The sequence below is a fragment of the Canis aureus genome, chromosome 26, assembly GCF_053574225.1.
Source record: "Canis aureus isolate CA01 chromosome 26, VMU_Caureus_v.1.0, whole genome shotgun sequence".
Lineage (NCBI taxonomy): Eukaryota > Metazoa > Chordata > Mammalia > Carnivora > Canidae > Canis > Canis aureus.
In genome coordinates, this window is record NC_135636.1 from 17,174,485 (window position 1) to 17,198,317 (window position 23,833).

The 23,833-nt window shown below is 36.9% G+C and overlaps 2 protein-coding genes across 2 annotated transcripts in view; one reads left to right on the forward strand and one right to left on the reverse strand.

The window, feature by feature from the left end:
• Positions 1-23,833, reverse strand: part of SLX4IP (SLX4 interacting protein) — a 183,600-nt gene that overhangs the window by 26,943 nt on the left and 132,824 nt on the right. Inside the window, 1 exon segment of the mRNA XM_077872210.1 lies at positions 336-413. Coding sequence (XP_077728336.1) covers positions 336-413 — 78 coding nt within the window.
• LOC144297942 (large ribosomal subunit protein eL31-like) lies at positions 8,345-15,000 on the forward strand. The gene is made up of 2 exons (XM_077872211.1): positions 8,345-8,462; positions 14,550-15,000. The coding sequence occupies exons 1-2, from the start codon at positions 8,456-8,458 to the stop codon at positions 14,936-14,938; spliced, it is 396 nt and encodes a 131-aa protein (XP_077728337.1). The 5' UTR covers positions 8,345-8,455; the 3' UTR covers positions 14,939-15,000.

Below are 23,833 nucleotides of genomic sequence, written 5' to 3' on the forward strand. Positions count from 1 at the left end.
ATTTTCTCGTGTACACACTTGTTCTATATCCCAGGGACTTGGTGTGCACAGACAAAGATGAAGTGATTCATAGTTTAACTGCCTGTCAAATCATTCTGGAAGCTCAATGAAAGTGCTGAGATGCAGCAGGAGAGTGAAGCATAATGTGGCTCCACTCACAGTTCTCAGGCAGTGAAAATTGAAAAAAATCACAAACGTTTAGAAATATTCTTAATTAGCACTTCAATTTCACAAAGGCAATGAAGCAAGTTGAAATCTTCATTCTTTAATTTTCATTCTGTCTAGAGTAAGTTAATAATCAAAATGCCTGACAACTCAAGAAATCAGTTTCTTACCAGCACTCTGTGAGCCCCTGAAACAGTGAAGTCGTATCCCTCTCTTGAGGAAATAGGCTGTGATTTGAAAGCCATACCCTGTAAAGTGAAAGAGGGCATCATTAGACCATAAGCTTGTTTGCCACTAAATTCCATAGGCCTCCCCAGTGCTTATTACATAGCATGTGTTCAATAATTATTTAGCATATGAAATAAAAAAGAATCAAGAGAGGGACTCACTTGAGAGAAAGAGGTAAACATTACAATCTGAGCTCTTCTAGCCTGGCCAGAACACCTGGCTAGAATGGTTTCCAGTCCCTGAAGTGACTCAGTTACTTTGTACAATGAATTCAACCAAGAATTCTCTACCCAGCAAGGCTATCATTACAAATTGAAGGAGTGATTAAGAGCTTTCCATATAAACAAAAGGTAAAGGATTCATCACCATGAAACTAGCCCTACAAGAAATGCTAACAGGGCTTCTTTAAGCCAAAAAGAAATGGCACTATTATAACCAAAAAAATTATTTGGTTATAATTAATATTTTATATATTATATATATTCATAATTAATGTATATTATATATTCTCATATAGTTTCATATTTATATATGAATGAGTAAAAATCTTACTGGAAAAGGAAAATCTATAACAAAGGTAGTGGACAAGTGCTTGTAAAGCAAGTATGAAAGTTAAAAGAAAAAGGTAGTAAAATTCCCTCAAATTACAATAATTAGTTAAGAGCAGCATAAAATAGAAAGATGGAAAAAAAAATAGAAAGATGGAAAATGTGTCATCAAAAAAATATAAAATATGGCAGAAGGTAATAAGGTAAAGCTTTAGAGTGTATTTAACATTAAGTTGCTGTCAACCTAAAACAAACTATTTACATATGATATTTTATGTGAACCTCATGGTAACCACAAGGAAATATATATATAGTAAATATATGAAAGAAAGTGAGAAAGGAAGCAAACATAACCCTAAATAAATCCATCAAACTACAAAGGAAGAGAGAAAGAGAAGAAAGGAACAGAAAGGAACTACAAAAACAAGAAAACAATGAGCAAAATTGCAATAAGTATATGCTTATGTATGATTATTTTAAACATAAATAGTCTGAAATTGCCAGTCAAAAGACACAGAGTGCTAAATGGATAAAAAAACAAGACCCATCTACATGCTGCCTGTAAGACATTCACTTCAGGAATAAGAACACACAGACTGAAAGTGGAGGGATAGGATAGAAAAAGATATTCCATGCCAATGGAAATGAAAAATGCTGAATAGCTATATTCGTATCAAACAATATAAACTTTAAAACAAGACTATTTAAAAAAAAGAGAGCATTACATAAAGCAGTCAATCCTTCATGAAAATAAAACATTTATAAATATATATGCACCAGATAGGGGAGCACCAAAACATATAAAGCAAATATTAACAGATCTAAAAGAAGAAATTAAAAGCAATACAGTAATACTAGGAGAGTATAATACCCCACTTTCACCAATGGGTAGATCATCCAGACGGCAACAACAAATCAATATAGAAACATTGGCTTTAAACAACACATTAGACCAGACAGATTTAACAGATATAAACAAGGTATTCTATCCAAAAGCAGAATACATATTTTTTTCCAAGTGCACACAGAATGTACTCTAGGTTGGATCACAGGTTGGGCCACAAAACAAGTCTCAATAATTTCAAGAAAATTGAAATCATATTAAGCATCTCTTCCAAGCACAATGGTATGAAACTAGGAATTAATTAGAAGAAAACAGGAAAAACATAAAAACATGGAATTAAACAACATGCTACTGAACAACGGATGGGCCACTGAAGAAAACAAAGGAGAAATAAACATCCAGATAAATAAAAATAAATATAGGACTTACCAAAATATATGGGATGCAGCAAAAGGAGTTCTATGAGGGAAGTTCATAGCAATACTCAATATTTCTTGAAGCCTACCTCAAGAAATAAGAAAAATCTCAAATAATCTAACTTTACACCTAAAGGAATCAGGAAAGAAGAACAAGAAAAGCTGAAAACTAATGGAAGGAAATAATGACCAGAAGAGAAATAGAGAATAAAAAGTCAGTAGAAAAAAAAATCAATAAAGTGAAGAGCTAGCTCTTTGAAAAGATAAACAAATTTGACAAACGTTTAGCTAAACTGAGAGAGAGAGAGAGAGATAATTCAAATAAAATAAAAAAGATAAGTTATAACCAATACTAAATAAATACAAAGCATTGTAAGAGACTACTATGAAAAATGATATACCAAAAAAATGGACAACCTAGAAGAAATGAATAAATTCCAAGAAAGATACAATCTTCCAAGATTGAATAATGAAGAAATACAAAATCCAAATAGACCAATAAGTAGACTGAAACAGTAATCAAAAACCTCCCAACAACAAAAGTCCAGGACCAGACAGACAGTTTCACTGAGAATGAAGAATCCTACCAAACATTCAAGGAAGATTTAACGCCTATCCTTTTCAAACTTTTCCAAAAATTGAAGAGGAGGGAAAGCTTCCAAACACATTTTACAAGGCCAGCATTACGCTGATACCAAAACCAGACAAGGGCACCACAAAAAAGAAAAAAAAAAATTAAAAGCCAATATACTTGATGAACATAGATCCCAAATCCACACATATTAGCAAAACAAATCCAAAAATACATTAAAAGAATCATAAACCATGGTGTAATTTATTCCAGTGATGCCAGGATGGTCCAACATCTGCAAATCAATCAACACTGCACATCACATTAACAAAATTAAAGATAAAAATCACATGATCATCTCAAAAGGTGCAGGGAAAAAATGTGACAAAATCCAACATCTGTTTATGATAAAAAATCTCAACAAAGTGAGTATGAAGGAAACATATTTCAATATAATAAAGACCATATATGACAACCCTACAGCTAACATCATGCTTAGTGGTGAAAAGGTGAAAGCCCTAAGATCAGGAACAAGACAAGGATGCCCACTCTCATCACTTTCATTCAAAACTGGTATCAGAAGTCCTAGCCATAGCAATTAGGCAATAAAGAGAAATAGAAGACAGCCATATCAGAAAAGAGGTAAAACTGTCACTACTTACAACAGATGACATAATACTATGTATAGAAAACTCTAAAGAATCCACCAATAAAACCTGTTAGAATAAGTGAATTCAGTAAAGTCGCAGGATACAAACCAATACACAGAAATCTGTAGTACTTCTATACACTAATGATAAAACATTAGAAATGGAAGTTTAGAAAACAATCCCATTTACAATTGCATCAGCAAAAGAATAAAATATCTATTAATAAATTTAACCAAGGAGGTGAATGACCTGGACACTGATGAAAGACAACACAAATAAATGGAAACATATTCTGTGCTCAGACTGGAAGAATTAATATTGCTGAAATGTCTATACTACCCAACACAATCCACAGATTCAATGCAATACCTGTCAAAATTCCTGTGGCATACTTCACAGAACTAGATAAAACAAGTCTAAAATTTGTATGGAACCACAAAAGATCCTGAAAAGCCCAAGCAATTTTGAGAAAGAATAACAAAGCTGGAAGTATTATACTTCCTGATTTCAAACTATGCTGCAAAGTGTAGTAAATCAAAACATTATGGTATTGGTACAAAGACAGACACACAGATCAATAAAACAGAATAGAAAGCCCAGAAATAAACCCACACATATGTGGATAGCTAATCTATGACAGAGGAGCCAAGAACATACAAGGGAGAAAGGATGGTCTCTTCGATAATGATGTTGGGAAAACAGGATAGTCACATGTGAAAGAATAAAACTAGACCACTGTTTTCTATTATACACAAAAATTAACTCGAAATGCATTAAAAATTTGAATATAAGACTTGAAACCATAAAATTCCTTAGAAGAAAATAGAAGTGTTAAATTCTTTGACATCGTCTTAGCAACATCTTTCTGGATCTGACTCTAATGAGAAGGGAAACAAAAGTGAAAGTAAACAAACTGGACTATATCAAACATAAAAGCTTCTACCCAGCAAAAGAACCATCAAAAAAATGAACAAGCAACTCACTAATAAGAGAAGTTTGTTTTGTTTTGCAAACTATATGTCCAATAAGGGGTTAATATCCAAAATACATATAAAATTCATTTAACTCAATGATAACAACAAAACAAACAATCTGATTTAAAAATGAGCAGTGAGAGGCACCTCTCTCCGGTGGTTCAGTCAGTTTAGTGTCCAACTCTCAATTTTAGCTCAGGTCAGGATCTCAGGGTTATGAGACTGAGCCCTGAGTCCGGCTCCACACTGGGCATGGAGCCTACATAAGATTCTCTGTCTCCCTCTCCCTCTGCCCCTACTATCCCCAATGCCCTCTCTAAAAAAAAGGAGGAGAGGCAGAAGATTTGCATAATCATTTCTCCAAAGAAGATGTAAAGATGGCTAATAGGCACATGAAAAGATGCTCAACATGACTATTTAATAGGCAAATGCAAATCAAAACTACAATGAGAAATACATAACATCTGTTAGAACAGTTATTTTAAAAAGACAAATAACAAGTGTTGATGAGAGTGTAAATCGGTGTACCCACTATGGAGAACCTAGTGGCCTCAAAACATTAAAAACAGAACTACCATACGATCCTGATATTCCACTCTGTAGTATTTACCCAAAGAACATGAAAACACTAATTCAAAAAGATATATGCACACCTATGTTTACTGCAGCATTACTTATAGCAGCCAAGGTATGGAAACAACCTAGGTGTCCATTAATAGACGAATAATGGATAAAGAGGATGTGGCACATTTATACAATGGACTATTACTCAATAGTAATTACTCAAACATAAAAAAAGAATGAAATCTTGCCATTTGTGATAACACAGATGGACCTTGAAGGTGTTAGACTAAATGAAATAAGGCAGAGAAAGACAAATACCATATGATTTCACTCGTATGTGGAATCTAAAAAAGCAACCAAATGAACAAACAAAATAAAACAAAAATAAGAGACTAGTGGTTACAGGGGGTGGGGGTGAGGGGGCAAGAAAGGGTGAAGAGAGTTATCTGGATGGTGATGGATGATAACTAGACCTGTGGCGATCACTTCGTAATGTATATAAACATCAAATTATAAAGATGTATATCTGAAACTTACATTTAGAGGGAAAGGGGCATAGTCAGTGAAATACTACATTGCTCCTAAAAACAAATAAACCACAACTCCAGGCCATATTAGAAAAAAGTCTCAGAAATAAAATATTAAGTTAAAGAAGCCTGGTACAAAGAAATACATTCCAACTGAAAATGGAGACATCACCATTCATCTCATGGGATAGCAAGAGAATTTCACTAAAAGTGCAGCATGGTTCCTTCTTCTCTCCTCCTTTTCCTTCCTCCCTCACTCTTTTCTTCCTTCCCTTCCAGCCCACCTCCAAGTATAAACTACTCTTTTGAAGACCTTCCTGAAAAGATTAAATAAAAATGTCCTCCCAAATAGGGTATCTCCAGGCTATAAGACAACCTCAGAGATAGTATTATGTCCATGAAATTGGAAGGGCCAGGAGTTATCAGAGGTAGTCTCAGATTTTAATTGTTCTGAAATGACTTTTATAAAAAAAGAAAAGAAAAAAGAAAAAAAAAAAAAGAAAAAAAGTTCCCACTTTTACATTCGGTATCCTTCTGACACTCCTGTAGAAAGATCCAGAACATCAATCAGGGACTATAGATCTGACGTCTATCTGCACAAGCTACAGCTTTGACAGCACAGCTACCTTAGTCAGGGGGATTGTGAAATAACAGTGACATCTATGACAGCATAATCTCCAGATTTATAGATATGAAATACATTTTTTCTAACACATTTGGAATGGATTGCATTTTGGTCATGTCACATGCCTTCTTTTTCTGTGTAAAATGTCAAACAAAATATGCATACCACTGGCATTATTCTGAGTGCTTTAAAACAATTCCTTTATTCCTTAGGTCACTGAAAGGGAATTGACTTCCACATCTGTTTATTTGTCCTACTGCTTAAGAGGGGTCGAGGTTGTAAAGAAAGGAGTCCTTAACAATTTGGAATTCACCAATACAGGAAAATTTTACAATGACTTTCAAAGTAATGATTTATAATGCCAGTCTTCCAAAGGTGTGAATAACAATAACAAAATCCAGTATCTAAGTCATTCTGCCTTTGGTAGTAGTGAATCATACTTAATACTTACAGCTCTAGGTAAGACTCAGATTCTCAAAATCTTCTCCCTGTACAAAATCTCCAGCAATAAAATGTTATTATTAGGAAGGGGTCTAAATCTGAGGTTGACTCTGAAATCTGAATTCAGAAAACACGGTATCTGGACATACCCTGAGTGATAACTAACTCTTACTTGGTAGGCTAAACAACAGTCTGAATATAACACCTTCTCCAACAGAAAAAGAAAGCAGTATAAAGAAAATAGTAACTAAGTGATTATTAAACTTACTAGAATTGAGTTCACTGAACCAGTTTCCCTATGCTTCCCACCCCCAGGATAGGATTATGCTAAAGAGAATCATTCCTAAACTGGCCACCTGTCATGATTTTAATGGAAAACCAATTCTCCAGCCCCACCCCCACCCCACCATGGCATCTTCAAGAGAAATGGCAAATTTAACATGTAAAAAAGATTTGCACCTGCTTAATCTAAATTCCACCAGCCATAGGAAAGTTTATTGTTTAAAGAGAACTTGAAAAGGGATTAAACACAAAAGATACTGTGTCAGTTCTTATGGCAAACTAATTTTGATATATAAACAGAGAAAATAACTGCCACTGAAATATATGGACTTGAAATGCTACAGAGATGTATTTCATTTATCCATAGATAACAGGCAGTGATAAAGACTACAGGCTTATCTTTGCTCTTTAATGTAATTAACTTCCTCACAGAGTTCAGCAGGCCACTGAGATTTTGTACTTAGCCAGAGCTAAAGCAAAGTTTCACTATTCTCTAAAACTAAATAGCAACTTGGCAAAGAATCCAGGAGGCCTTTTCTATTCCCTTCTCCTGGCCTACACTCCAAGCTTAACACTGGTGTTGTAAATGCACAGAATTGGAGTAGGGGACAAAATGGAAATCACAAAGTGAGCATCTCTTCACTTGAAAACTACCTGACAATAGCATTCCAAGATCCTGAGGCACTTGTAAATCACATTTAAATATGCCTGTTTCCTTGCTGGGTATCTGAGAATATTGTCTTTAGACCCAGGAAGAGACTGGGGTTAGGAGGGCAACAGTTTTGTTGTGGAATCATCTTTCTACCGGGAGTCTTCAAGTAGGCATATTTCTAGAAATAATTTATATTTCTGTGCTGCTTAATGTCACTTGATGTCCAGTACCAGCAAGAGTCCATCTCCCGTCCCCCTGACCTCCGAACAGCCCCCAAAAGTCTCCAGTCCATGCCTCTGGCATTCTGTAGTTTGTAAAGAGCTGCTGCTCTTCCTTTGTATAGATCTCCCAAATGATGATTTGTTACCACATTCACATTCTTCTGGCTCACCTGGTCATCACTAAAGAGTTTAAGTCTCTAAGATAAAAAGGGGTGGGGGTGGAGGGAAGGGACTCAGCAATATTTATGAAAGAGTGGCCCGTGTTTTAAGGACAAACCTGAGTTCTGCTATTTTACTCCATATTTTGTCTAAATAAACTCCTCCAAAATGGCTTTAATAGAGATTCAGAGACTTTATGAATAGAAGGAAAAACAACAACAAAAATCAAATATGGGTTGAACAGATCTCATCCTGGTTTAGTAGAGCAGTACATTAGTTTTAAGTAGTACCGTGCTCCAGTGAGTAATACTTTTTAAGGGAGTGGTCGTGTATTTGGGTTGTTATATATTTCATAGTCCCAAGACACTGAGAACAAATATCCAATGTGGAGTTTTTACTGTAAAACTATACAGCTTCACTTGTTTTCCAGGGGACTCATAGCCAAGGTGATGTGAACTTCCCTGAGGCTGCCAAGAGAAGTCTGTGGTACAGTGCATCACAATGCAAAGCCCTCTCCCACAGCTATTCTGAGAGCACGTGGAGCCTGGGAAAATGCCTCTGAGTGGCCTGCTGAGCCATCAGGACTGAATGACAGGTAAGCACTGCTTCATAGCTGGCTCCACCCAACGCTGCATGGCTCTCCTCCAGCCAAACCTCCCAAACCTCAAGGCAGCCTCAAAGCAGAAAGACCTACTTTGTCCCACAATACTTCTCTCCCTAAGATGACTTATTCGTTATTGTTATCATCACTCACAATCATGAAAGATGTCAAACATCCAGAAAAGTAGAAAAATAGTGCCATGAACACCTAAAACCCCAGCTAGACTCGATAATGGTTAATACCTTATCATATTTCATATACCTATTTGGTAAACCATTTCAAAGTATATTAGACATCATGACCCTTCACTCCTAAATACGTGAGCACAGATTCATATGTGACAAGACATTCTCCTATATCACCAAAATACTGTGATCACAACTGAGCATGACATTATTGCTCCATCAAATAACCAGCCCATATTCAAATCTCCCAAAATACCCCCAAAATGTGTATCAGTGATTTTCCTCTTGAATTAGAAGCTAACCAAAGATCACATTTTGCATCTGGTTAGGTCTCTTACATTTCTGGTAATCTCAAATAATTTCTCCCTTTCTTTCTTTTATTTATAACTCTGACTTATTACAGAGATCAGGCTAGTTGCCTTCTAGAGTGACCCCTATTCAGGATTTGAACTTTAAAAATGAAATCTCAGTTGCCTAAATACAAATTTTCAACTTGTATGCTCTTTTATAATGCCAGCCCTTTGTTAATTTTGATAGCTTCTTTAAATGCTGCGGGAAACAGCAGGTTCAAACTAATGCTGTAATTATAATTCAAAGTCTGGAACACAGATGACTTGAAGATTTAGTCCTAAAGATAATTTCAAAGAAATGAGATCTTAAATTTGTAAACAAATTTTTAGCAATGGTAAAAGCAGGTGGGATAGTGGTCTCCTACTTGTTTGAAGAAAGGGTATTTGGTGGTAATCAGATGACTATATGCTGACCTGGAAGCAGCTCCCAATTTTCTACCAGTTCAGACTTGTGACTGTTTTCAGTCTGAGATCATGAGTCAGCTCTCACTCTCTATCTGAAGACTTGGTGAAATTTAATAAGAGGGTAGGAAGGAAGGGGTTGACAGCTACCAAGTCTGACAATGTCTTTTATGCTAGACTAGACCAGGAACATAGAAAGCATTTTAAAAATAAAGAACATGTGTATTTTAAAGCTATTCTGTTCAGAAAAAATGAAGTTACAACTCATTGTAACTGTCCATTTGGAAAGTTACACCTGTCCTTATCAGATGGCCATGGGTAGAGAAGTCACAAGTGTGATGCTTTCTGAATGAAACATTCAGAACATACAGAGAGGTTAGGTATAGTAACAAGATGGAGACGTGAGAAAAGCCCTGATGGGGACCTTTGAAACATATTATAGGCTTAATGTGATCTTCACCATTGCTGGTGATGGATGGGGTTGAGGACAGGAGTTGTTCTGTGGGAACCAAAAAACAAAAGTCCTACCCTAAGTTTAAGAACACACACACACACACACACACACACACACACGCACACACACAGAGGATCCTAGTTTAAGACCACAAGTGGGAAACAATTTGGGTGGGTAAGTGGAATATTTGGTTCTAGGCTAAAAATTTCACTTATAAACCAAGACATTTAGAGACTCCAAAAGGATCCCTTGAGAGAACATTTCACGTTCTTAAATAAGGACAGTACTGGACTCTGAGTCACAATAAAGCTATGTCTATTTGATGCCAAAACAAATGGGGCAAACTAGTTAGTTCCACGAAAAAAAACAAAAGACCTATGAACAAAATTATTACTTAAGGCCAAATTTACTTAGAAAAATTTTTTTTACCTGTCACTTCATTGACTTTGTATGCAATACCACTGGCCACATGTGCTATTAATTTTACTATCTATGGGATCCATCTGAGCATGTTACCACTGAACGAGAAAGCTGCTCGGGCAGACAAAAATTAGAATAAAACAAATCGAGAAATTATCGCTTCAGATTTCTTTCCTATACTGCTTTCCCACTTTTTGGTTTATGAAAATATGTCCTTAAGATTAGGTATGAAAACCATGTTTAGATAATGTGTAAGCACAGATGAAATGATATTCAAAACAATGGTTCCCACAACCGTAACTCTGCCAGACCATGCATAATGATGGGGATGACAGAACTGGGTACTTATAAAACTCAACGTTCTCTACAAAACCCTTCCCTCACCTTTAAATAACTATGCATAAAAGAAACAGATTTTTTAATAAAGCTTTGTAATGAGGTAGCCAGTTGTTTGAACTGCTGGCTGTTCAAGCTGGCCCCTCTGCAACAACTTTCACACTTCCTGTGCGTAGGATGAACTCCAGATGAAGCATATCCTCTGTGGCCTCCCTGTCTTGCAGGGGGTCTATTCCAACCCTACAATTCTACAACCATGTGCAATGAGAAAAAGAGTTTGGGAACCACTGTACTATTCTAACAGGATCGCAGAATCACAGGACATGAAACATCCTTGAAGAATCATCCAGTTCACTCCTGCTTGTTAGCCAGGATCATACTTAAATCATATTTTAAAAACAGCACCAAAATTCCAAATGGGAAGATGCTACACTTCGCCATGTGCAACTTAATTTTTCCTTTATCATTTGAATTGAGGTTGCAAATTTAAATGCATTAAGGGGCAGGACAGTAACATGAAAAGGGTTGGGTTTGGGCTGTGAAAAAATGGTGAAAACACATGCCTGGTTTACAGGAGACAGAAGCTACTGAACTCCACCCTCAGCAGCCACTACTAGGGTACCAGATTTTGGGCGTTCCAGAAAAACTGTATATCCAAATTTTTATGTGAAATCTCCCAAATTTTAAATTACTAATAAATTAAAATATACCATGCAGTCCAAAGACAGTGTTTCTGAGGGCAGCTTCAGCTTTGCACTGCCAGTCTGCAATCTATAATCTAAATTCCTCGAGCTATAGCTGAAGTTCATTTTCTTGTGTTCTGTTTTTGGCAGAGCTGAAAGAAGGCTGGCTGCTACCAAATGCTTGGAGATAGGTAGCCAGTTTCAACCTAGTCATTTACTCTAAGCTAAATAAACCCAGGTCCTTAACCTCACTACACAGGACATGTTTATCTACCTTAAATCATTCTGACACTTCTAAGTCCTGACACTAAAGATACACAGCTAACAGTCCGACTCAATGTGGGGTAAAATGAAAAGACTACAATTTCAGAAATCATTAATCATGTGAACGTGTGAGATCTGTATTTTAAAAAATCACAAAACTTACATTTATTGAAAAAGGACTTGAAAAGCCTGAGTAACATACCATATTCTGGGTTGGAAGGGCTAACTGTTATAAAGATGCCAATTGTTCCCATATTTATTTACTTAACAAACATGTACTGAGTGTCTATTGCGTACCAGACAATTCCAATCAAAATCACAATGAAACGTTATTTGTGAGTGTGTATGGGGGTAGGAGGCAGTTTGGAAGTTGTCAAAAACAATTCTAAAATTAATCTAGAAGACTAATCAAATAAGAATAGCTAAGGGAAGAAAAAACTCCAAATGAAATTTTTTTTTTCTAATTTAAAGTGATATATAGTCAATGTGTTAAAAACAAAACAAAAAAAAACTAGACAAAAGCAAAAAGGTATTAAGGAAAAAGTTAAATTGCCAATAATGTGACTACTCAGAAACAATTACTTGTCACCTTGACTTTTGGTGTCCTCCAGGTCTTTTCTCAAGATACATAAATACATAGATATTCTCTCTCTCTCTCTCACTCTTTTTTAACAAAAATGGAATCACATGACAAATGCTGCTTCATAACCGGATTTTACTTTTTTTTTTTTTTTTAAATTTATTTATGATAGTCACAGAGAGAGAGAGAGAGAGAGAGAGAGAGGCAGAGACATAGGCAGAGGGAGAAGCAGGCTCCATGCACCGGGAGCCCGACGTGGGATTCGATCCCGGGTCTCCAGGATCGCGCCCTGGGCCAAAGGCAGGTGCTAAACCACTGCGCCACCCAGGGATCCCCCTGATTTTACTTTTTAAAAAAACTCAATGCTACATACATTGATTGACTTTAGGTGTCGCATCACTGAGAAATCCACTCCTGCTCTTTCATGATTTAATATTCAATAGAACAGGGCTCTGCTGGTCTGCAGTGGCAGCTCTGCCATATACAGGCCTCTCTTTCAGAGTTACTCTACTCCGTTGGCTTATCAGTCAGTATGCACTGTATTAACTACCTAAGCTTTATTTACAATAAACCTTAATATTCAGTAGGGCAAATTCTTTTCCTGACTCTCAACACTGTTCCTAGCCTTCTGGAACACTTGGGAGTTATTCCTGCTCCTTTATGCTTTCATATAGCTTATCAAGTTGCATGAGAAAATTCTTTTGGGAGTTTGATTAGAAAAGCCCTGAATTTATAGATCAATTTGGAGACAAATAGGACCTCTATACATTTGACATGGCAGACCTCCCAACTATTTTTAAGGACTTTTAAAAATCTCTTCCAATAAGCTTTAAATTTTTTCTTCATAATGTTCTTGTGTACTTCATTAAGTTTATTATGAGGTATTTCCTACTTTTTATTGTTGCCATCATACATATTACTTCCTAAAAATTTCATTTTCAAATCATCTGCTTTTGCAATTGACTTTTGTACTTTGATCTGCAGCTGAAAAACCTATTAAACCCTCTTATTAATTCTAATAATTAGCCGCTATATTTCCATTAGACTTTTCATGACACTTTTATTCTTTATTTCCAATTTTTCACCTGTATTTTTCTTCCTTGATTTATTGTTTGAGCTGGAATCTTCAGTAAATGTTGAATACTGCTGCTAGTAGGAATCGTTGTGGGCCTCTTCATCATAAAAGAACAGTTCTTAATGTTTCAGCACTGAGAATAGCATTTCCATTTCACCTAAGGTTTTGTGTTTATTAAATAAGCTATCATAATAGGCACTGCATCTCAGATTTGTGGCTCTGTCCTCTGAGACACACAGTGAACTGCTTTCTCCTATGAAGTTTATATAGCCTATTTTCTGTTCTATATTTTCTACTCAGCATTTGTCTGTAACAAACATGCCCCTTAAAAAACAAACATTCCCCTCCGTATTGTCACAGTCATTTGGGATCTGTAGCCCATTTTATAATGTGCTGGGTCTTTTTTCAATCTTTGACACATTCACTTAAGTCATGTAAAAACAGTAAGTATTCCCAAAGTTATCAATCCTACCATCTTCGGTTATTAAATAAACCACTATGACGTTTAAGTAACCACCTACCAGTTGAGAGTTTTTCCGACTCCCAATCATGAGTTCACCATCCATATCTTAATCACTTGGATAGGAGTATCTCATCACTTGGAATCTAAAGTTCCAAGGCTGGAGTCTTTCTCACCTGTACAGATTCCTATATCCCCAGCACCCAAGAATCTGATGTAGGTCTGGGGTGGTTCCAAAAACCTGTATTCTTTTTAAAGAGCTCCAGTGCATTCTGATATGCAGTTCAGATTTGGAAGTCACTGCTCTAAATCTTATTTTGTTGATTTACTGGTGTGTTATAATGAAATTAGTAGCAGGAGTCTTTACAGAGTTCTTGGAAGACAAACACAAAATGCAAGTTCTGTAAGTGAATGTAAGAGAGAAATTCTCCCAGCTCCTTAAACACAAACAAATAGGCCTCTAGTAGGAGTACTATAGCAACGGTGAAGAGGCATGGGGAGAGAAATCATTTCTAAGGCACTCAAGGCCCAAATGATGGAGGCAATTTATGAGAAGCCAATGCATATTAGCTCAATTACTATCGTATCTCTGGAGGATTTCAAAAAACAAGTCTCGTGCCTCCTTTGTTTCATTTTCTCTCTCTCTCTAACTACCAGACGATCTACCTTTTCACAGAAAAAAAAAAAAAAAGATCACCACTTCTTATTTTTACCTTCCCCAAGTCCTTAGAGTTCACATAAAATGTACATCATTTTGATACGTAAAAATTAATGTGATAGGTATGCAATGACTTCTGATCATAATTAAGATGCTAAATCAGATCTCACACAGACTCAGATTAAAAAGAAACTAACGCTTCCTTTCCAACTAGGGCCCGGCAGAATGGCTCCCGCAAAGAAGGGTGGCGAGAAGAAGAAGGGCCGTTCTGCCACCAACGAGGTAGTGACCAGAGAATACACCATCAACATCCACAAACATATCCATGGAGTGGGTTTCAAGAAGCGTGCCCCTCAGGCACTCAAAGAGATCCAGAAATTTGCCATGAAGGAGATGGGAACTCCAGATGTGCGCATTGACACCAGGCTCAACAAAGCTGTCTGGGCCAAAGGAATAAGGAATGTTCCATACCGTATCCATGTGCGGTTGTCCAGACAACGTAACGAGGATGAAGATTCACCAAACAAGCTCTACACGCTGGTTAACTACGTACCTGTCACCACTTTCAAAAATCTACAGACTATTAATGTGGATGAGAACTGATCGCTGATTGTCAAATAAAGGTATAAAACTGCTAAAAACAAATAAATAAATAAAAAGAAACTAACGATGTAGGCTTTGTCTCAGGTTTTATTTCTGAAATATTACCTTGATATTCTTATCTTCACTGCCTAAAAGAGGCCAAGTTTAGAATATGTAAAGAGGACTTTTTAATGTTGTTTTGCTTACAAGTATTTACTGTTAATACAAATATCAAATGAACAAATCAAAAACACTGGTTAAAAAAAAAATCATAAAACCACCTTCACTATACACATGTCCTTAACACAAAATTAAGAGAGATATAACAAGACATGTACTTCCCAATGAGAACAACAGGAAATATACCCCAACCACCCCAAGTTATCTTGTATAAGAAACAACAACAGGGATCTGATCCCATCAAGTCTGTGGATCTAACTACCAGTTTACAGGAAATACAGGGGCTGGAAGAGTATGTTAACACTACCATGCATATGCAGCCAGCCAAACCCAAAACGTAGGAAATTTCAGAGGACATTTGACCTAGTTTCTTCAATAGCAAGAAAAAAAAAATGAGAGGGGTGTTCCCATAAGTTCAAAGAGATATTCACTGAAGGTAAAGAAAATCAACCAAATGTGATGAATATATGGGCCAACCCTGTTTGAACCCTGATTTGAACAATACTACTATAAAAGAATAAGAGAGAGAGAAATCTGAAGATATCTGATGACATCAAGAATTTTTTTTCCTTAATGGTGCTCTGATCATTTAAAAAAAAAAAAAAAAAAAAAAGGCAGGTAGCCTGGGTGGCTCAGTGGTTTAGCACCACCTTCGGCCCAGGGTGTGATCCTGGAGACCTGAGATAGAGTCTCACATCAGGCTCCCAGCATGGAGCCTGCTTCTCCTTCTGCCTGTGTCTCTGCATCTCTCTCTCTGTGTTTCTCATGAATAAATAAATAAAATCTTCAAAAAACAAAAAGCTTCTTAGTTTTTATAGCTATATATATTATGCGTTTTAAGATTTAAGCTATATATATTATGCGATTTAAGATTTTAAGATTTTATATATAAAATCTTTTTTTAAAGAAAAGAACCCCTTAAAGATGATGCATTTTTAAAAACTATTTGTTAAATATTAACACAAATTAATTTAATTAATATTAATTTAAGCTTGCTTTTCTAATTTGCTGACTTTGAAAATAGCATTACGTAAAAAACACAAAAACATTCTTTAGTATGTTGTGAATTTTTTTTTCAATATTTTATTTATTTATTCATGAGAGACACACACACAGAGAGAGAGAGAGAGGTGACACAGGCCGAGGGAGAAGCAGGCTCCATGCAGGGAGCCTGATGTGGGACTTGATCCCAAGACTCCAGGATCACGTCCTGGGCCGAAGGCAGGTGCTAAATCGCTGAGCCACCCAGGGATCTCCATAGTATGTTGTGAATTGTAACCATAATCTTTAGAATAATTTTGTAAGTAACAATTCAAAAGCAACCTAAACAAAAATTATCTAATAAGTGACTGTAAAGCTCTCATCTTCCTTAAGCCCTAAATAAGCACACTATTGCATGCACAACAGAAATGGTAATTTCATTATTGAGCTACTTGCTTGAATATGTTAATTGATTATCGGTATAGGTATACATATAGATACAAATACATACATTTTGCAGACTTCAAGCCACATCATCAAGCTCTTAGGTATGGAGTAAAAAGTATATCATACTTTTAAAAAATTGAGCCTTGCAGTAAAAAGGGCATATGCCTAAAAGCGGAATCTGGGGAGGCAGAGATAAAGGATTCCCTCCTGCTAAAAACATATCGAATCTGGATAAAAGAAAAACATACTTCAGTACAATAGTAGAGCTCAAAAGAAATGGAAATACGAAGGAACTACCAGAAACAGGGAGGGAAGGAGTAGGAAACTAGTGGGCTGATACTCTAATGGTCTCTGGAGAAACATCAGATCAGACATACACAGGAGAGGACTGAAGATGTACCCTGCCTGCAGCTCAGTCCCCAACACCCTGAGGAGTAGACAGACACTGCTCCATCAGTCCACAAAAATCCCACTTTCTCCTGACCTGTAAATTTTTCCTTTTGTTGAATGCTCCTGAGGCTCCACAAAAGCCTCTTGTAATGTTACAACATCCCAAACAGCGTCCTGGATATCCATCCCACAGAACCACTCTTCTGTAGGCTATTCCTCTATTCCCAGCCACAGTTTTCCCTTCTCTTCACAGCAGCTTTCTCTCTTCCTTTTAGGGGTTTTCATAGAAGTTTCGTATGGTAGGAGACCTTTGCAATTGGTATTTGAAAATACTGGACATTGGAGTGCTTTGGAGTCTCTGAAAGGGAGTCCTGGAGATCTCTGTGAGGCCCTGGAGCAGGCTGTGAGTTTCAAGGTGATACCCACCTCAGCAAAGACATCAAGACCCTTTGTCATGTATTTCCTTCTATCTTGTGCTCTGCACCGCCCTCCCACCTCCTCCCTGGCCTTGTGCTCCTCAATGGCTTACTATGTTCTTCTCCATCTTTTCTCAGTGGTGCAACCTCTCCACGGACTCTCCCACCATTGAGGTTCTACAAGAAGCTTCTGTCACTTCTTAGGGTTTTCCTCAACACCAGCCCCATCTACACCGTCCCATCATCACCTCCCCTGGCTCCTCAGTCGTGCCCTGTGGTCTACTCAAGCTGATGCTTCATGGGCCTGCTTTTCCCTATCTACCTTCACCTATACCCCTCCACTCTGCTGAGTCCCATCACTGAAATCTTTTCTCACACAACAGTCTTACTTCTTTCTCAACTCTCTTCTGAAAACACAGTTTCTTCTAGAAAACACTTTTCCGGGCTCAGGAAAAATAGAAAATTCCTTAGAAAGAGAAATAAGGCCAATATTGTGAAACAGGTTTGAGTTATATATCTCTATCTGGGAAGTCTATGTTAGTCACGTGACATGAACTAAATATCACACTGACAGTAGTGAACTGCTGCTGAGGAAGCAGGATGGCAGCAAACTGGAGTAGTTTCATACAAGTGAGACACCCTACAGGGTAGAGTTTTTCCTCTTTCTGACCCTGAGAATGATCTCACTAGAGTTATAGATTAATATGAACAGAAAATGGTTATTTTTTTTTCATCCTGTCAAAAGCCAGGTGTTCCTCTAAAAGAAATAATCATACCAGAGTCTTCCCACTTGCCCTCTTTATGTACCCACCACATACAAGTGCTATGTGAATCCCTGGCTGTGCCAAGAAAACTGCTTAGCTCCTGAGGTACTCAACTGAGGTCAGAGGGAGAGATAGTGCAGTGAAAGGATGATGGCTACAATCTAAGTGCTACAACAAAGACATGCACTGGAAGCCAGGGAGACTGAGAAAGGAAGGGTATGTTTCATTAAACAATGGAGAGTAACAAATTAAATTGGGGGGGAAGGCGCTCCCCAAGGAAAGGAAACATCTAAGCAGAATCTGGAGGGATCAAAAGGATCCTGCTAGAAGGACTGAGAATGGTGGGCACCACAAGAATGTTTGCCTCAAACCACAGACAACTCCTATTGGCTCCCAGGAAGCCTGGGAGGTAGGGGAGGCTTAGAGTTCAGTATGCACAAGAGGATAGGGAGAGACAAAGTACAGAGGAGAGATGGAGGGGCAGCGGGGGGGGGGGGGGGGGGGGGTGTTTGACTTGCAGTCAGCTTTACAACCTCGAGTAAAGGATTTTAACAGGAGTTCCAGAGACTTGTAAGCATCCCCAGTATATCTTACAAATACTGATGACTCACTATGGGTTTCCATTAATATGAAGACCTTGACTATACTGAGGATCACTTTTCTCTTCACTAATTTGGTTAAAATGGAACAATTAAAGCTGATAAATTTGTGAAAGGGTTTAATTTAATCTAAGAATCCTAGAAAAAAGCTTGGTATAATTAATATCTTACTAATTCTTTAAAAATAAGGCGTTTATAACAATTTAAAATGATGTTTATACTGACTAGGTTAAAAGAGACTCTTGATCCTGGTAAATGCCAGCTTTAACCTTGTTGGGAAAGAAATAACATTTAATACAAGGCTAATTGAAATAGTTTGGTACTGGCATAGGACAGACATGTAGAAATAGAACTGAGAGTCCAGAAATAAATCCTTGTATTTACTGACAACTGATTTTCAACAAGGGGGCCAAGACAATTAAATTGGGATAGAATAGTCTTTTCAATAGATGGTACTGGGGCAACCTGATAACCACATGCAAAAGAATAAAGCTGGAGTCTACCTCACATCATACATAAAATTAACTCACTAACTCAAAATGGATCAAAGATGTAAGCAGAAGAGTTAAAACTATAAAAGTCTTAGGAAATAAACACAGGCACAAATCTTCATGGGCTTGGATTAGACAATGGTTTCTCAGATATAATACAAAATGGAGAAGTAACAAAAAAGTTGAATAAACTGGACACCATCAAAATTAAAAACATCTTTGTTTCAAAGATACCATCAAGAAACTGAAAAGACAATCCACAGGAGAAAAATTTTGCAAATCATCTATTTGATAAGGGAACTGAATCTAAAATATGTAAAGAACTCCTACAACTCAACTCAATAATAAAAAACCTTCAACTTAAAAATGGACAAAGGATTTGAAAACATTTCTCCAAAAAAGATTAAACAAATGACAAATAAGTACTTAAATAGAAAATAAACATCATTAGCCATCAGGGAAATAGATTGCAAAATCATAATCAAAGCCACTTCACATTCACTAGGATGGCTATAACCAAAATGCCAGATAATAGCAAGTGTTGGCAAGAATGTGGAGAAAATAGAATACTCATCCATTTTTAGCGGGAACATAAAATTGGTGCAGCTGCTTTGGAAAAAAGTCTGGAAGTTCCTCAATATATTAAATACAAAGTTACTCAGAAATTCCATTCTTAGATATCTATTCATGAGAAGGGAGCACATACATCCACTCAAAGACCTGTACAAGTAGTCATAGTGGCATTATTCCCAATAGCCAAAGAAAGCAAATCCAGGTGTCTACCAACTGATGAATGGATAAACAAAATGTGATACATCCATACAATGGAGTATTATTTGGCAACGGAAAGAAATGAAGTATTACCAATAAATAATTATAATATAGATGAACCTTGAAAATGTGCTAAATAAAAACCAGTTACAAAAAACAACATATTGTAAGATTCCATTTATATGTAATGTCCAGAGTAGGTAGGCAAATCAGTAGAGACCAAACAGAAATTGATCGTTACCTAGTGACAGAGTGGGAGTCACGATGGGGAAAAATGGGAAGCAGCTGCTAACGGGCACAGGGTTTCTTTACAGAGTGAAGAAAATGTTCTAAAACTGGTTCTGGTGACAGTTGCACAACTTTGTGAATATATAAAAACCACTGAATTCTATACTTTAAATAAATGAACTGTATGGTATGTAAATTATATTTCAATAAAGCTGTTATTAAACAAATAAAAAAGAATGGGATGAAATGCTCTTCAACTAAATGGATAGGACCTGTCAGTGTTCCTCATTCTTAAATCCCTAAATTCAAATACTTAGGAAGAATGCTGCTTTCCTCCAACTGAAAATGTCTGAGCTTTTAAAATGGGGTATATGACTGGTTGATCATGCAGGCAAATTCTAAGAGGCTACACAGGAAAAATGTTCCCCACCACTGTACTAGATTCAGGAAATACCATCTACAAACATTTGATATGTGCATTCTATAATTTTCCAATAGTAGGCCTCCTTACCCCACAGTTATCCCAATTAAATTCCATTGGTGTCTTTTAGCCCATTAGAATACCATACACTACTCCGAGTCCCCAGAGTTTATTCAGCCTAATTTTTACTTATCTAAAATACTAGAGAGAGGGGGAAAAAAGATTTACTAAGTTGGACACAGAAAAAAAAAAGTATGAAAAAGCTTCCTCATACAGGAACTATTTATAAACTCTATACTTTTGCTATTAAAAAGTTAGTACTTTACTAAAATAAGGATAAACTTACACAATGCAAAAATTTGAGTCTTCCAGAAGTTCACATTACCTTGAAAGGAAACCCAGAAGCTGTTTTATTTTCAAATATATCTTATGAAGAAAGATTTCCTAAGTGTTTCAAAAATGTTTTCTATTTAAGAGAAACCTTTACAAGTCATTCTTTAAATAATGAGAATTTCTTTTCCCTCAAGGGAATAATTTCTACTTCAGTGTTTCTAAGAATATACAGGGTTAAAACCGTGTAAAATAGATTTTCTCACAGTTAGGGGAGAGCAAAACACCGCAAATAGGAAACCAGACAGCTCAGAGGTCAAAACACTACACTTCCAGGTCAGACTTCTGGTTGCAATTAAGTAAAATTCCTGCAAATATTTGTAAGGAAATCATATTTTTGGTGTCTCCTTTCAGACCTTGTAACTTTTTATTTTCTTTACCAGCAACTTATATCTGTGGGTATATACTTATCTGTATTATTTATTAAAGACACACAGAAATAAAAAACATAAACATTTATGAACACACACATACCCCAGGATTGTAATTCGATCTTGGCCTCAAAGGTAAAACCAGCATCTCCGCTAGGCATTCATTTTCTATGTTTCAGATCATGTGGACCTAGTTTTGTTTTTGCTTGACACAGACATGGATAATTTGGTTCTCAAGACATTTCACAAAACAGGTTAAGCCAAGTTTCCCATTAGATTGCATGGTTCATGATCAAATAGTTAAAGTAAATTTGAATCTGATTGGAGTTTAGGCTCTAAATAATAACAGCACTGTGTTTGAGCAACAAATATAAACAAGTTCCACAATTAAGTGTACCTGAGCAGTTTATTAAATACGCTTCTACTCAACTCTCTGGGGAATAGCCCAGGCATTCACAGTGCTTCACAAATACCAACCTCAGAAATTTGTGGCGGATTCACTTAGAGACAACAGAAATGTCAAAGGGAGCAGATACTACCTGCCCAGTTCACAGAAGTTATTACAGTGTGTGTAAAATTATTTTTATTATAAATAATTGAAGTAGTAAACTGAAAATAGTAACTACAAAAAATAATTTTAGATTCTTTCACTTTCGTCCTAAATAATTACACTGATTAGGTGTCATGTTAGGGAATTTGAAAACGAAAGCATCTCTGGGTTTCAATCATCATGTGGGTTGTAGTCCTCACAATTCCCAAGGTATTTAGTTAGCAAATCTCACTTCCAAAGTGTTAAACCACAGTGTCTTATCCTACAGTAGGGCCTCTTCACTTGTCCCTCCACCCTTCAAAATCAAGGGGTTCTTATAGACATTTAATCTGTTAGATAACTACTGTTTTCTCTCTCAGGCTTTCTAGTGGCAATTAATACTAGTGATGTGAAACTCAATTACTAGAAATGTTAAAATCTTTGCATGTGACTGGAGAGCCTGGCTAAAGGAAAAGAATTTAAAGGGAATAAACAAGAATGGTAAATGCTCTGAGCACTTCCCAGACATCGGAAGGGTACTACTATAGCGTAATGCACATAAAACTCCTCTGAGAAATGAACAGTACATGCCAAGGCAAATAGTTTCCACTATCCCTTGTCATCCCACACATTAAAAAATTATATGCAACCCCTACAAGACAAGGCCACTGCTTTATGAGTGGCAGTGGGAGGATAGGGAAGAGGAGCTGCCCTCATTAGTATCTGTCAAACACAGGAGAGGTTGCCACTTTTTAAGACTTCATCTGGGATGCATCAAAAGAAAGTACCTCCTTATAGAAGTCTCACTATCCTTGTGTGCCACCCAGCCCTCTACCCCTCACCTCAACACACAGACACGTACATACGCTAAGCAGCTGCCAAACCATTTGGACAACAAAGCCAGTGCCACAGGGGACACATTCCCAAAATGCTGGGATAAATCACAATTTCCACTGGGCAAACCCAGAGAATTACAGGCCTCCCATCCAGTTGTCACCATTAGAGATAATGTGACAGACGAGAACACCAAAAGAAAGTTTTTTATCTCACCCTTATTATCAATTAAAGGCCAGTGACTTTTTCTTCCATTACTTCTCCTCCCACCCACCACAGGGCAGGAGTGCCAACCAGTTCTACCTGACCACCAAATGGGATTTGTCTTTGGAATATCTGGTGACAAATCATCAATCTTCATAGAGCTGGTAATGGGCAGGGCTCTCAGCCAACTGGGCCAACTGCTTAAAAAAAGCCTTGCAATCACCATTTGATGACAAAGATCTTTCTGAAACCTAAGAGTCCTCCCAGAGGATTTGGAAGAGTTGTTTTGAACTCCCCAGTTCCAGAATAGGCAGAAATGTGGGAGCACTGAGCCCAGATATAAATGTGAACAAGCAGACTCAAAAGGAATACTGGCATTGCATCACCATAAAAGCTCCAACAGAACTGGCTTTGTAATTTGAAACTAAGCAATGGCAATACAGACTTTGTTTTATGAGGGAAAAATCATTGTCTTTCTGATGTGCATGGTAGGAAGTTAAGGGAGAAGGGTGGGGTGGGAGAGATGGAAGCAGCTTACTCACAGGCCAGTAGGATCAATCTCATGAGGTTCACGCTACCATGGACAAAGTTTTCTAGGTGGCTCAAATTGAAGCGTGACAACCTCTTGGTGTGGCAGAGAGAATCCTAACTCTTTTTGAAACCTTGTGTATCAGAGGGGGTTTTGTGTGTGTTTTAATTTCTTCCAAAATTAAAAAGTGAACAAAAGACCAGTCACTAAAACTGGCAATTTCCTTAACAGGTGACTGTGACAAGTGGAAATACTGCCCTTCAAGGTTAAGGATTTTTGTTTTCTTTCCACTTATTGCAATAAATGGTTAGCAAAGCCTCCCTAGTTTTTGCAAATCCAAAGCATCTTGTGTTGTCAACGCTGTTTTTGCA